A 16,032-nucleotide genomic window follows, 5' to 3' on the forward strand; every position below is an offset into this window, starting at 1 on the left:
CTACCCAAAACCAACGATGAGAGTAGGCAGAAAGGTGGTGAAGCCGAATAGCGGAACGGACGAGCAGAACATGCCAATGGCGGCAATGTAAATAATGGGCTCCGTGAAAGCCATTTTGGCATACTTCCACTCAAATTTTCTCTCACCCTTGTAGGCCACATCACGCTTGACACGCAGGCTCATGACGTAGCGTTCCTCTTCGTTGAGAAACCATGCCTTCTCAGAGTCAAACGGCAGCGTGACCCAGAGGGCCAGGCCGATCACGATGGAGATGCAACCCTCGATGATGAACAGCCAGCGCCAGGCCTCAAGTCCGGCCTTAGAACCCATTGTCTGGATGCCGTAGGCAATGAGGCCACCAACAGCACCTGAGAGGGCAATGGCACCGTAGAGAACGGCAATGCGCTTGGCTTGTTGGGCTCGGGACTAGACGGTCGAAATCAGGAAAGCAAGGCAAGGGAAGAGGCCGGACTCGAAAACCCCCAGGAGAAGGCGGACCGCGATACCTTGGTAATAGTTGTGGATAAAGCCAGTTCCGATAGTGACGATACTCCAACCGATCATAGCGACAGCAAGGACTGCGTTAGCTCCCCATTTCTTGACCGCCATGACCCAAGGGATCTCGAATAGGACGTAGGTTGGATAAAACAAGGTTAACAGATCGTTGAACTGCGTTCCAACGAGCCCCAGATCTTGCTCAAAACCAAAGACTCGAGCGTTTCCTGTCAAGAGCCCGTATTAATGCCAGCGGCCATAAGGCTGAACACGACCAGATTTTCACACACCAATATTAGTTCGGTCAAGATATGCAATGAGCATGAGCAAAGCCATTTGAGGCATCATGTACTTGTCGAATTTCGAGATGGCGCGTTTCTCAAGGACCGGATCGATCAAGATCGAGCTTTCACCCACGGTCGAATGCGGTGAATCGGTGTTGTGGCTCGGAATAAAGTCCGAGCCAATTTTGGCTTCTTTGGTGTACTCCATGGCCATTTTGTCTGGGATGGGAGGTGAGAGTGAGTGGATTTGATGATGATATTCGACTTGAGACTCCGCCGTCCTTTTTGAAGACAGCATACTTGAAGGTCTGACGATAACATCGAACGAGCTCATCGAGATTACCCGTATCTGTTCCTAAGTCTCGCCGGGTCATCTCAACAATAGGTCTTGATAACTAATCTAGGTTATTATCCTAGCCATTGATAAGTGATTGTTTGAAGCCGGCGTAGAAGCAATTGACCAGTAAGGTTCCGTGTTCGCCGAAACTATGGAACTGAAATCCGCCGAACATATCTATAGATCGTGGTGGAGACGAATTCGCCGAATAATTTGTGGGTATGGTACCGCGATAGAGGACGTCAAGAAGTCGACTATTAATGCCCATACTCGCTAGTTCATCGAGCCGTGTATCTGTTTGAGAAAATTAATATCAAGACACAAATTAGCATCATTCTGTCCATGTTTCGTTCACACAGCCATTCGACTGATATCTTTTTTTTAAGTCGTGTAAGCGGAATCTAAGAAAAAGCGACCTCCCAGTTCGCACCGCAAATAATGTCTATGACGGCAACCATGACGACGTCTGCCCAGGTCCTGTCGCAGACTAGCCATGTACTCACGGTGGCTATAGATAGACAACGGCTGATGGATGACATACATTTCACGGCTCAATGGGGCGAAGGACAGAGATGGGGAGAGTATGCCTGCGCCAAGTCCTGTCGCTGTTAAGTAGATCACAAAAGCTGACGATGACAAAGCGCCTCGACCGAGACTGGGATGGCCCGGCTAGCGTTGAGTGATGCAGATAAAATGGTACGAGATTGGTTTATCCAAGAGGTCATGAAGTATGGTTGCAAAGTGCAAATGGATGCTATGGGCAATATCTTTGCTATCCGGCCCGGTAGGAGAGAAGGTCGCCCTACGTTCATGGGCTCCCACCTGGACACGCAACCTGCTGGCGGCAGATACGACGGTATCCTTGGTGTTCTTGCAGGAGTTGCAGCCCTGAGAGCTCTACATGAGTCTGGAACCGAAACCGAGTACCCTGTTGGTGTTGTTGACTGGACCAAGTAAGTGCTGCTTGTAGTCGCATGATATTGATATGACTGCTTACAGCAAGCAGTGAGGAGGGTGCAAGATTTCCACAGTGCATGATGGCTTCTGCCGTGTGGGCTGGTGTTACAGATGTCAACAGCACACATCGGATCGCTGACATCGAAGATGCCAACGCTACAGTCAGGTCTGAGCTGGAGAGGATAGGCTACCTGGGCGCGATATCTGCGCACTACACCGCAACGCCTATGGCGGCTCATTTTGAGCTTCATATCGGTATGAAATCTGGTGTCTTGCCGAATTGTGACCACATGCTGACAGAATTGTTCAGAGCAAGGGCCCATTCTGGAGGCATCCAACCAACGCATCGGTGCTGTCCAGGGAGTCCAGGCCAGCAAATGGTTCACCATCACCGTTGGGGGCCGAGACAGCCATACCGGAGCCACTAACTTTGAGAACCGATCCGATGCTCTATTGGCCAGTGCGCAAATGATCCTGCGGTCACATCAAGTCGCTACCGAGTTCAAGTCGTTGGCATCCACTGGCCTCCTCTCCCTGGAGCCCGGAAGCACTAATACCGTTCCCGGGGTCGTTACCTTCTCACTGGACCTGCGATCCAGTGAGGATGAGAATATTAACGAAATGGAAGAGATTCTTCGAAGGGATTTTGAGAGCATTGCCAAGGGCGAGAGCGTTGGAACAGTCACTGCGGGATGCACTCGTGGTCGTGGTTGCACCGTCTCTTGGAAGGTCGACTCAGATGCAAAGGTTGCCAACTTTGACAAGGACTGTATCGAATGCATCGAGAAGGGGAGCGAGTCCTTGTTTGGAGAACAGGCGGTATCACTGACGAGGAGGATGTATAGTGGCGCTGGACACGACAGTGTGCACACCTCCACGAGGGTGCCCACGGCGATGATATTTGTTCCATGCAGAGAGGGCATAACTCATAACCCAACTGAGTATTGCTCGCCGGCGGACTGCGGTAATGGAGCGCAGGTTCTTCTTAATGCTGTACTCAGATACGACCATTTTCGGTCCACAGAAACATGATTATGAGGGAATTTACGTACAGTGATACGGCGTTGGGAAGCAGTAATGGTTGAAATTATCAAGACCAACAAAAGAAACGTATCTTACATGCACCACACACTAATCACTTCATGTCTTGCCGTGTGCCAGTATGGCTTGCCATGACTACCACGAGGTCAGGCTGCTTGAGAAATGTCTACCAAAAGTCTGGATCATTCTGGACTATCTCGACTTATTCGTGGGGCACTGTTTCCACTCGGCGGAGACTTAAACCCTCATTGAATATCTAAGGACTTGGAATAGATCATCGTCATACATGCAACGTCGAACTCGATAGGTAGGTAACGTCGAGTGCATGACATAAAAACTGGATATTCAATCCCTCGCGGAATGCGTTTGATCCACTTGCGTGAGCCGCCATGTGGCGTTGCTATCCGATCACTAATATCTTCCAACAAAGTGCGAATCTGCCTTGTCTCACGATGACTGACGCCGAATCAATCCACACAATTTCGGCGAGCCACCAAGAGGCACCTTCGGCCTCAACCATCAAACTCGTATTCATTATTTGGTTTTCTGTTTCTTGAAGCCAAGCTCGGCCAGGAACGAGATCCTCGCCACCGTCACTCCAATCGTGATGATCATCCCAACCCAGTCCCCGACTTGCCACGTCATAGGCGAGAGACGGCCTTGATTCCCAAACACCTCGTAGGTGCCCGCAAGAAGGGAAAGATCGATCGCTAGAATAGAGGCCTGCGCGATCTTCCATACTCCAATGTCTTGCGTGTATCGTAGGAGAACGCCATTGAGGATGGCACAGCCAACCAAAGCTCCGCCACCCTGGTAAAGGAGCATGTCGTGGGCTGCATCGCGCGTTCCGGTATGAGACTCGAGGAAGAACTGGTCAAGCATCCAGTCGCGCGTGAAGAAAGACATCAATGCGCCCCAGAGTGCGCACGGTGGGTCCCAGTAGAGGAAGACGGCTTTGTAGATGGAGGGGATCTGAGTGGTCATTGTAAAGCACTGACAACTGAAAGATCCGGAAAGAACTTGAAGAGCTTTTGCTCAACATGGGAAAAATTGGGGGGGCGGGATAGCTCATTATAATCTTGGAGACGAAACGTCTGGCCTTGAGACTTGATAAGGGGCGGAAAATGCTGTAAACTGCCTAGTGCTGACGGCTGAATGACAAAGTTCTTCCTTCCTTATGGGATGATGCTCCGCTTCCCAACTGTCAGATTTGGACCATTTGTGCTGCAGTATCGACGTGCTTACTGCTCTGCTAGCCGTGTGGGGAGCACAAGAGACTGTCGATCATGCGAATTACCTTGTTAATAAATCTTCCAGTACCTTAGGTGATCGCCTTCAGAGATAAGTCTAGTTGAGAGATCTCTCGTTCATACGCATCGAAAACAAAGGATGCCCGGGAGACTTCAGGTTGCCACAGAAATATAATAAGGTCAAGCATGCAGAACAAGAAGCAACCGAGAGCATCTGAATTGATGTTCCTCCTAGATATGGCTTCATAATGTGTTCACACGTAGCGCAGCACAGCAATACTGTACAACGTTGTGGTCTAGACGCCATAACCCAGCCTGGGTTAGGGTTCCATGTGCTTGGCATGATCCATAGCCCGTGTGGAAGTCAAGCTCGTGAACCCAACGTGCCCACAAAATGGCTCAAACACACGCCGATGATGTCACATCACTACAATCTTGTGTGAGGTTGATAAACATGACCCGTCACAGGAATCTAGCCCGAAAGGAATTGAGGTACAGGTGGGACAATCACCATGTTGCTTTTCGCAACCTCATGGTAAAGGTTCCAGGCGACCACCAAGGCAGGTATCACAAGTATAGGAAGGAACTGAAAAAGCACCCATTATGGTTGTTTACTGATTGGCACTATGGAACGGAGGAGATGCGGTATATCTGATAATAAAGCAAGGAGATCATCCGTATGAAGGCTTCGTGTGATGGACGTGGTTCCAATGAACAGTCAGAACACTCTGGGGCTGGGACCAAGATCTTACCCCGCAACACCAATACAGTACCAATAAGTCCCCCAGAAGCTGGTACCACAGTTTGCACCGTCGGTTCCAAGTACCGTATTCCAACTGTAAAAGTCTGCAGCCGCGAGACCGTACCTCTCTATGAAGGCCGAGCACCAGTCGCCCGACGGAGCCTGGGCGTACTTATTACACGTTGCGATCGCGTTACCCGCTTGGTTCGGCGACGGGGCTGCGACGGGGCCGGTGGTGGGGGTCGGAGTTGATACCGATGCCGAGGTGGTGGTCGCGCTGCCGCTAGTACCGACGCAGTACGCGTAACCACCCCAGAAGTTTGTGAGGCAGTCCTCGGATACAGCAGGGTTCAGAGCCAGAAACTGGGCATGCGTAAGACCGTACTCCGCCTCAACCGTGGAGCAATCGCCGCCTGTTCAGATTGAGTAAGAGTTGATTCACTTCGTCAGGAGTAATTAACTTACCAGTGACCACGTGCCACTTGTTGCAATTAGCTGGCTGGCCTTCGTGCGTTGCTGCGGGAGCTGTTGGGCCTGCGGTCGACGAAGCCACAGCTGATGTTGAAGTCGCAATGGTTGTTGTCGCTGACGGTTCCACGAAATCTGAGGTTCTGATGCAGTAGTAGTACCCTGTATGAGATTTAGTTCCCCCACTTCTTGATATGCCACTGTTTCTGGGCTTCAAAGCTTGTTAGATCTCTTACCTGCCCACATACCACCGCACTCTGGACCTACACTTGGGTTCCACGCGTAAAATTGAGCGATGGTTAGAGACCATTCACTCAATATCTCCGAGCATGATGGGCTACCGTTAGTGTCTACCTCAATAATTTGAGTGCAGTTCTCTGTCATTCCATCCTGAGTAAGAATTCAGTAATTTGCACACAGGTTCATAGGCAATGAAGAACATTAACTCACCCTAGCCGGCAAGTTTGAGTCCAGCGGATCCGGGTCTGTGAACTTCTTTGAGCCAGTGTACCATTTTGCACAATAGCGAAAGCCGCTCTCGAAGGAGCATCCGGCATCGGATGCGTTTCCGAGAACTACCGAGGAATTTGATTAGTGACGACTGGGCTTGAACAATGTTCAAGTGTTGACGAGACTTACTCGGGTTCCAGACCTCGAGATCTTCTAGGGTAACGTCAAAGACCTCGGCGGCAAGAGCACAATTAGATGCCAAATACATGCCGGTCATGTCTTTTTGCCAGTCGTCTCCCGTTAGATAGTGGTAGCAATCCTTTCTTGTCCCGGTAGCAACGGGAAGAAGCGTCGTCGTAGGAGTTGGAGCCGTCCAGATATTGTCAGGCAGCGTTGTTGCAGAGTCCTCGACGGTTCCCGTCATTGTGATCGCAAAGGTGATGTGTCCGGGCTTTCCGGTGTAAGTGTTTACTATCAACCACAGATTAGGACGTGCTCAGAGTACGAAAGCTTGTGAATCTGGTTAAACTCACAGTCTCCGACAGGCTGCACGCAATATGACTCCTCAGCGTACAAGTTGGTACAGTTCTCATTAATTGCGGGGTTGAGGAATAAGAAATCGTCCATGGAAATCCCGAACTTCATAACAATCAAGTTACAATAGTCTCCGAGAATAGCAGTGTAGTATCTACCGCAATATGTGTTCGTCTCGGCCGCAACATTAGTGGGAACCGGCGCGGCAGTCAGAGGAATTGAGGGCTGCAGAGTTGTTTGCGAGGGCTCCACGTAAGGAGTTCCCGGAACTGATACGCAGATTTGATGGCCAATGGTTTGATTGAGATTGTAGCATCCAGAGTTGATTGACTTACGCAAGTTAGTCTCTTTCAAAGACCCGTGCTTATAATAAAACAGGACCTACAGGATTCCAAGATAGTAGCTGAGTCACAGTCATGCCGTGAGCTTTTGCAATCTTGTCACAGGTGTCCGACTCAACCACGGTGTAGACATCACAAGTATTAACCAGGCAAAGCTCTCCTTCGGTAGGGAACTTGTGACAGAATGCCAGCAACTCGTTGTCCCAGAGGAGCCACTCCGTTCCAATGCTCTGTGATACGGAGATGGAGTTACAATCGTCCTCTGGCTGAATAGAGTAAGTCTTCCCCGTGCAAGTTGGTGTGGACGTCGGAACCGCCGTTGTTTGTCTACAAATGGTGTGTCAGATACTGTTATCTTGTATTCAAATTCGGTAATATGTTGAACACTTCGCGTTGTGGCAATTCAGTTCGACAAGGGACTGATACTTACGTGAACAGGCTAATCGTGGTAGTGATGAGAGGTGCTCCCGTGATACCACAATCAGCCGTGCGAGACTCGTAAACTGACTGAGCCTGCAGCCTTGGCCCGTCAAAGTAAGGAGATCCGGCTTGGAACCGAAGGTTCTTCACTAAGCAGCCGTCGCACGTATCGGACGGCACGTAGTCACCAAAGTCGCCGCCGGCAGGCAGAGCACCTTGTACGTTCGCTGCCTCCGGATCCCGCGAGGTGGCGAAAGCTGCGGCGACATTGTTGCAAAAGCGGCCGCTGTCTGTCAGGCATGTTAAGTTGTAGTTATATCTCAGCAGCTCAGTGATCATAATGAGCGGCATGTCGACCTCCATCTCTTCGGGCCAATTATCGGCAGCACAACTGGAAACCACATGGCCGTGGTAGGTTTCGAGTGCAGAGGCGCAGGAGTCCACGCAAAGCGCTTTGAGGTCTGTGAGGGGATAGTACTCCCCCCTGGTGAAAAGGGTGATGCCGCTGCCGCAAGCAATATCGGCCATGAGAGCATTAGAACACCCTGCACTTAGCCCCTCTGGCACAGTGTTGGTGGTGAACAGCTGGCTTCCAAGGGTCAAGGAAGTGAAAAGAGTGAATATCAGGGTGCTGGACCGCAGAAACCGGGTCTGAAAGAGCGTGGACGCCATACTGGCGAGGATGACTTAAACGAGAGGCACTGTCAAGAAGACAGGAGTAAGGATTGTGGGAGTTCGAGATTCACGAGACTCAAAGAACAAACGGAAGACCAAATAGGCTCTGGCGAGAGACCGAGGAGAAAGCAATCGTGCATGGATAGACCACAGTCATAATATGAACTCGGAGTTCGTCGCGGCGACGGATACCGGCCACGATCTTGGCAACGCCAACGCCAATGACCGAAATGGATCGCTTTCATGTGAACGATGCTGCCTGACACCATCAACTTCAGCCTTCCTGCATTATTAATTATTGCTGCGCTGACCAGGTGAGCATCACGCCCACATTCCGTCTTACTGGTTGCACTCTAGACACTGACTGAAGTGTGATTTCGCCGAATTCTTCGCCAAAGATGGTGAGCCCGGCTTGGCGAAGGATTCAGGGCCGGTCATAAGCATGCGTTAATTAGAATTGTGCAAGTTGCAAATACCCATTCTCCTGTTTTCTGCATCCGATGCTGGTCGCAACGAAGATGGGGTTTCCTCCCCAACGAAAGATTGCGGCAAATACAAAGTGTAAGCGCTAATTCCTCCCGATGCTTAAGAAAGAGAAGCTTACTCCGTGAGCTAAGTTAATTTAGGTTGTGCCAAGTACCGAGACCGACTTTATCGCTACTTTTACTCCACTATCGTACCCAGAGGCCGCACCCAGCGGCCGCGTGATCCTTGTCGACTTCCCCTGCAGAATCCGCGTGGTGCCTGACTGTCATCAACATCAACGCGAACCTGCAGCCTGCAAATGGAGACCCCTGTCGTCGGGAGCGTCCGAAAATCTCCGTGCTCGAGGCGAAGAGTCTCCTCGAACGACCCTTCTCAGGGTCGTGGGGCAGACGAGTCCGAGGGGTTGTCAGAATACATGTACTCGAGGATATTCTCCTCAGGGCAAGATGTTGGCGTTTCTTTCTCAAGACAAATGGGCTTCATGTTGCCTTGAGTAACTGTCATTCATTCATTCAGACGACACTCGTAGCCGCCACAATGGCAGGCCTCAACACCTTCTTTCAACAGTTTTCTTCCTCTACATTCATTATAATTTTCCTTTCCCTTTTCTCAGTATTCTCCGCTGGTTTTCCTACAGGTAGCCGAGATGGCCCATCCAAAGCTGAACTGGCAATCACAACATGTCGTAACGAAGCTTACCAGTGAGTTTGGAGGCATTCTATCTATGAGGTAGTGCAGGTTTTTCTAATGTCTTTCATGGCAGCCCTTTCGACTACTCCGTCAAACCAGCTCAAGATCGAAACCTTCCTCTTTGCCCCACCAGTGTCGAACTGGCCGCGATTCAGACCCGTGATCTGCTATTGGGTCGCCAGGTGACTCAAGAACAGGACTACAGCTGCAACGAATTCAGACCTTGCGGCAACGGTTGGTACCAGTCTTTGCTTCAACGTAAATTGGCTTTATCTAACGTTGATTGATTGACAGGTGCTTGCTGTGCCAAGACCGGGTGGTGCAACTATGGCCCGGAGGCTTGTGGTACAAATGGACAATCTCCCAATGACAAATGCTGGAGCAACTGCGACGCAAAGGCAGAGTGTGGCCGATATGCCGAAACGGAGGGTAAGGAGTGCCCTCTAAACGTGTAAGTTTCGGAATTTCCTATTCATCTAACGAGATAGAAGCTGATTCTGTTGTGTGGATATGCAGTTGCTGCTCGCCATTCGGCTTTTGCGGCATGACTGAAGACTTCTGCAAGAAGACCGATGATGAAGAAACCAGCTGTCAAAGCAATTGCGACCAGCCAGGCTCAGGGTCATCCAACGGAAATGTCCGTCAGAGAGTCGTCGGTACGTTTTCTCTGTTTACAACTGTATTGGCGAATAGGCTGGATCACTGACTTGACAAGGCTACTACGAGGCATGGGTACACTCGCGAGCATGCAATGGCATGTCGATTGACCAGATGCCCGTGGGAGCGTTAACTCATCTAATGTTTTCCTTCGCCTACGTCTCGCCCAGCGACTTCCAGATTGTTCCAATGGACGACCTCGAGCCGAACCTCTTCTCCAAGATGACCGCGATGAAGAAACAGAACCGAGCTCTCAAGGTCATGGTAGCGCTTGGAGGGTGGACCTTTAATGACCCTGGTGCAACCCAGCTGGTCTTCCATGATGTTGCAAGTAGTAAAGCAAACCGATCCAAGTTCATTGGCAATCTCATGAGCTTTATGCGCCAGGTAATCAAGATTTTCTGACCCTTGATCTGGGTTGTTCTAGCTGACGTTGAATTCTAGTATGGTTTCGATGGTGTTGACTTCGACTGGGTATGTTTGAGGTCTGCTTCAACCTCCATTCTACCACTCGCTAATAATCTTCTCGCAGGAATACCCAGGAGCTGATGATCGCGGCGGCGCCGAAGAAGATGGGAAGAACTTCACACTCCTGCTCAAGGAGCTTAAGGAAGCCATCAAGAACCAACCCCTTGATTATGTTGTCTCATTCACTACGCCAACTAGCTTCTGGTACCTGCGACACTTCGACCTTAAGGCAAGTACCGACGCTGTCGACTTCGTGAACATTATGAGTAAGTATTACATCTTCGTGATGCCATGACGTTTCAAAGACCAATTTCTAATTCGATTTCGTAGGTTACGAGTAAGTCCCAGCTTCCAAGATATGCCTTGCCTTACCAGCTTTGGACAACCATCTATTCATGAGAGTGCTCATCATTTGACAGTCCTTGGCTAACTTGAGATAGTCTTCACGGCGTTTGGGATGCCTGGAATCCCATCGGTTCCAATGTGCTCGCACACTCAAATCTCACCGAGATCAAGCTCGCACTTGACCTGTACTGGCGCAATGACATTCCTCCCGAGAAGCTCAACCTTGGCATTGGCTTCTACGGTCGCTCTTTCGAGCTAACGGACCCAGCTTGCAACAAGCCTGGATGCCAGTTCCGCGGAGGTGCAGCTCCTGGCCCGGTATGTTGATGTTTTTGCACATGAGCATGGATAAGTTCATTGTTGGCTTACTGACAGTTTGAAATTAGTGTACTGCAAATTCTGGAACGTTGGCGTACCGTGAGATTGAGGACATCATAAAGAAACACAACCTTAAGCCGTACTACGACAAGGAGCACCAGATCAAATACATTGTTTGGAACCAAAACCAATGGGTCAGCTACGTATGTGCACAGCTCTCTCGCATCAAACTGATGTCAGCACTCGTGAAGGACGGTATATGCTGACTTTTTCTAGGATGACCCTGAAACCATCGAAGCCAAGATCGAGTTTGCGAACAAGCAGGGTCTTGGTGGCCTGCTAATCTGGTCGGTAAGTTGGCACACCCATCATACATCGCATATCCATGCCACCTGGCGTCCCGAAGAACAGGGATGCACATCGGAAACATGCTTGGGTATTGACTGGTTTCCAGATTGACCAAGATACGGACAACCTAGACGCCCTCGGTGCTGTCGTTGGCCCAACCACCAAGGCGTTGGCTTTGCGACAAACTCTTTCTGAAGATGGAGCGGCCACATGGGAGCAGTTAGGAGCTCAGAATTGCTACGTCACTGGTTGTGGAGGCAAGTGCGACAAGGCTGGCTTCAAGGCCGTCACGACTCAACCGTGTGGTGATGCTACGTTCTTCACCCGACACTCCTCTGAGGAAGACAGCACGCTCTGCTGTCCCGTCAATTCTGCACCGGATCCGAAGGATTGTAAATGGTAAGACCACCACTTTTGTTTATTTCTCAAGGCATGTCACTGATAGCCATACAGGAGAAGCCAAGGCGACGCGCCAACCTGCAATGGCCGCTGCGAATTCGGCGAGGTCGGCCTCCAAATGAACAAATGGGGCGACGGCAAGTACTGTGAAGACGGCCATAAGATGTACTGCTGCAAAACCAAGGCCGAGAACAGCGACGGCGACAAGTGCAGATTCCACGATAATGGCAAGAAGTGCCCGAGCGGACAAAAGGCACTCACCTTCTCCGGCGGGTTCGGGAACGGCAACATTGGCGAAAAGTCTCCGGATGTCGATCTCAAACATCTCCAGAGACTCACGGGCACGGCGCTAGAAGATGCGTTAGACGAGTACACGTGGAAGAAGATCAGTCTCTGGTGCTGCGACGACGAAGAGTTTAAGAAGTGGAAGAACTGCGAGTGGAAGGGCAAGCCCGGAAGCTGCTTCGACGCTCACTGCGACCTCAACACGGAGGTCATGCTCACCTGGGCCGGAGCCGGTGGTGGCGAGATGTGCTTCCCGCATCCCGACCCTCATCGCGCGCGTATCTTCTGCTGCGATCCGCCTAGTGGCTCCAATCTCTTCCTCCCGGCGGCCTTGAAGGACCTGTTTCCCGATCCCCCCACTGGTAACGATGTTAAGACCAAGGGCAACACAAAGACAGACGACACTTGGGGCGGCTCGCAAACCGGCGGCAGCAACGACGACCCGAACAAGTCTGCGATCCAGTTCTACGTCATGGCTAGTCCTACAGAAATCCAAGTAACCCTCGACAAGCGCGACGGCTCCCACTGGGAGCTCTTTAACTGTAATGATGCTCACTCTCTTAGCGCTCAGACTGTTCAGATGGTGTGCATGAACGATTCCGAGGACAGCAACTGCAAAGAGCTTTTCCTCGGAAATGGCGCACCAGGAACCATCATAGAGATGCCGCAAGATCAGGGCTGCGGACCGGGAAAGTATGCCGTCGTTGAGAGCCTGGAGGTTTCCCATAACCAGACGTTGCCGGGACACCTCACTCGACGAGCGGCTAGCCCGCCCGTTATCTATGACCTCAAGTTCGGTTACAACTTCAAGCTTGTTCCCAGAGAGTACGGTGACACACAGCTCCGTATCGATTACTCGTGAGTGCCCCTATTCTTCGCACTTAGTGGTTTATCCTAACCTCCGTCGTCCACAACAGAAACCAGGAGGGCTACTGGGACCACATCGTCACCCGCCCCGTATCGAAGAAGCGCAAAAGATCCCTCGAAGAATTCGGTGGTAACCACAAGAGATGGCTCGAAGAGGAGTGGCGCGACGATAACCACTTTGGCGGTCTGTCGAAGAAGGACCTGCATAAACGATGGTTCGGTGACGACGTCCTCGAGTGGCTGGAGAGTCTCGTCGAAGTCGAGATCGTCAAAACGGAGAAGCGCCATCTCTACGAGGAAGACCTCTCCGCAATCTTGTTGCGAGACGAGTGGGACTGCGGTGAGTTCAAGGGCAAGATCGACGCCGTTGCAACCGCCGGCATCAAGATGGCGACGTCTTTCGGGTTTGCCCTCATCACGACGCTCAACTCTGGGGCTGGCCTGGATCTCAGCAAGTCTTATTTGCACTTTGCCAATAAGGTATGTCTCCATTTTGCCACTGTTCTCGGGTCTTTTCATGCATCATTTGTCATTACTTGTGGGATCCATGAGACTTTGAGCACGTACTAAAGACCTTTTTACAGGGAAGCGTGAATGCCGTCTTCACCCTCGACGCTAGGATGTCATTACACTGGGACTCTGAAGCGTTCAACATTGCTCCCATCTACTTCCAAGGCGCTAGTTTTGTTATTCCTGGGTTCGGTTCGCGTAAGTAACTTCATACATCCTAGAGACGATGCAGATTGAAGTAGCTCACGGACAAAATACTTAGTTGGTCCCCGCCTCGATCTTCGAGGAGAGATCAAGGCCGACATTACAGTCGAGGGCCGTGTCGAAGCCAGAGTCAACATTGTTGACTGGGACATCCAGCAGACCTACCCCCAACACGATGAGAAGTTCAATCCGAAGGAGCTTTCAGAGGCCAAGCGAGGCATTGACAGGAGAGATCTTGCCGAGCCCACCTTTGATGCCGAGATGAAAGGAAACGGAGATGTTGAATTCCATTTAATGCCCACCATGGTCTTCGGTCTTGAGTTCGACGATGTTTGGAGCATCGCTACCACCGATGTCGAGCTCGTGGCTGACACCTGGGTCCGCATGAGGGTTGATTCCGATCTCGACTGCGGCTTCGGCTATGGTGTGGATGCTGGCATGTCTCTTGTCGCTCAGGCCAAAATCCCCGAGATATTCAAGTGGACTCCTCAGACACACACATTCAAGCAGGTAATTAGGCCCTGAGATGGCTGTCCAAGTGAGCGGGTTCCATGGTGCTAACTCATGTCACTCAGATTGAGAAAAATCTCATTCCCGGAAACGGCAAGCAATGGCAGTGCGCATCTGGCGCAACTGAGCGACGCCTGATTGACTCTGGCTTCAACTCAACCGAGATCACCGACATCGAGCTATTTTCCATCTCGCCCCCCAGTCTGCAAAAGCGAATCATACCTTACGAGTCAGACTTGAAGCCCAACAGCAAAGAGAAGACATGTCCTCCCAAGGGCGGCGCCGAAGAGCAAAAGGCCTGCAATGAGATAACCGCCGTGGATGGGTTCTACGAGGGAGAGGACGACGGTTCGTGGGGCGTAGTCACCAAGCGCTCCGTCGCCATCGACGATGGCTTCAGCGGCAACTCGAGCAAGAACCCTGCGTACCAGTCGGGCCTCTTTAACCGCGACTTGGAGAAGCGTGCCGGCAAAACTCTTACCGTTTGTACCGGTGCTGCATCCTATCCCGTTAATTGGTTGGACTGGTCCTCGTTGGATCGTGGAAACATGTTCATCTACGACAGTGACGACTGGTCCGATTGTTCAAATAGTAAGTCATAGTTGTCACCGGCGCTGATGCTATCCCTTCCTCCGGTTTGCCAACAACGTTAACTAACATCACCCTTTACAGTGGCTAGTAGTATCCAGAAAAGGGGAGAGCAGATTCTCAAAAACAAGAAGGGCAATAATGAACAATATGTCATCGAGCACGTGCTGGAAGCCCAGACCTTTTCACGCTGGCTGAGTATCGAAGGCGCAGATGGTCGTGGTGTGACGGACCTCTGTCGCGCAATGAAAGCAGGCGGATGGATGAGTTTTACCCCGGACCCTCTGAATGTGAATGGGGCCAGGGTCAACCCGATCACTTGGGTCGTCCAGCAGGCCTATCCTTCAGCCACGTACTTTCCTACAGAATTCATCTCCGTCATCGAGCCGGTCAACTGGCAGAAGCAAAAGTCCTTTGGCTCTGGCGCGAGACTCCAAGAAGAGGCCAGCTTGGAGAAAGAAGCCCAGTGGAAGGAGGGCACACCCCTGGACCAAGCGCTACGGACGCTGAAGATCACCGTCGTCACCTTCAAGTATCTTATCGAGCCCGAGCTCTCGACGCTGTACCGCGACCAAGCCAACCGCGTGGGCATAGCCTTGAACGTCATGGAGGATCACCTGGTCAGCCAGGGTACCTGGACGAAGCGCAACCTTCAGCAGAGTTGGCTCAGCTTTGTCAAGACTAGCGCTGAGGTCGCAGGAAGCAAGCTCGTTAAGTTGCTGGACACGTACATCCCGACGGCAGAGAAGGTCCTTCAGGGCACCGACGCATCAAAGGATGACGATGACAGGAGGAAGAGGAGAGCCACTATCCAAGCGCTACGGACTGTCTACGATAACGAGATCAAGGGCAAATGGGTGAACCCAATGCCGTAGACAGCTTCATGGATAGCTAAATTTATGGAGGTAACACGATGTTCGTGTCCTGTACACTCTCTCAGGAGTCTAACCTTGTAATGAAGGTAATTAAACATGTTAATTCCAAGCGAAAACACTCTCGAGGCTTTGGTGCTCACGCTGGTATGTGATGTGAAACGTCAAATGCCAACCATCCTTTCCCGAACCATGACTAGGTCAGCAGATATTGTGAACATTTCATTTGAACTAGCAAAGAGACGAGACAACGAGTCAAGGTCTTAATTTATTCGCATGAGGCTAATGAAGAGAATTAGGTCCATCCCAGAAAAGGCATCCCCCAGTCTCCTCGATTGCGCTGGTTACATCAGGAGGCACTGTCCAGGACGGGTCAAAGCCTTGCACGACCGTGAGAAACCATCTTGAACGGCTGGTGTTGTCCCGTTCGAAAGCTCCGCGGTGATTTGACTCCCTTTTTGCCGAGACATTCTCGACTCCCGGTGCATAAT

The 16,032-nt window shown here is 51.1% G+C and overlaps 2 protein-coding genes across 2 annotated transcripts; one reads left to right on the plus strand and one right to left on the minus strand.

Moving 5' to 3' along the window:
- Nucleotides 1-609, minus strand: N0V96_011939 (uncharacterized protein; the record flags this gene model as incomplete). The annotated part of the gene is made up of 2 exons (XM_065759448.1): nucleotides 1-426; nucleotides 604-609. The coding sequence occupies 2 exons, from the start codon at nucleotides 607-609 to the stop codon at nucleotides 1-3; spliced, it is 432 nt and encodes a 143-aa protein (XP_065612012.1).
- A 9,407-nt stretch (nucleotides 610-10,016) lies between these two features.
- On the plus strand, nucleotides 10,017-15,544 carry N0V96_011940 (uncharacterized protein; the record flags this gene model as incomplete). The annotated part of the gene is made up of 14 exons (XM_065759449.1): nucleotides 10,017-10,214; nucleotides 10,272-10,301; nucleotides 10,360-10,561; nucleotides 10,626-10,632; nucleotides 10,736-10,958; nucleotides 11,027-11,161; nucleotides 11,235-11,309; nucleotides 11,413-11,705; nucleotides 11,766-12,848; nucleotides 12,908-13,337; nucleotides 13,442-13,565; nucleotides 13,630-14,081; nucleotides 14,147-14,672; nucleotides 14,754-15,544. 14 exons carry the CDS (start codon nucleotides 10,017-10,019, stop codon nucleotides 15,542-15,544), a joined length of 4,569 nt encoding a protein of 1,522 aa, XP_065612013.1.
- Nucleotides 15,545-16,032: the final 488 nt, after the last annotated feature.

Source organism: Colletotrichum fioriniae (assembly GCF_027942845.1).
Source record: "Colletotrichum fioriniae strain IMI 355084 chromosome Unknown scaffold_19, whole genome shotgun sequence".
Lineage (NCBI taxonomy): Eukaryota > Fungi > Ascomycota > Sordariomycetes > Glomerellales > Glomerellaceae > Colletotrichum > Colletotrichum fioriniae.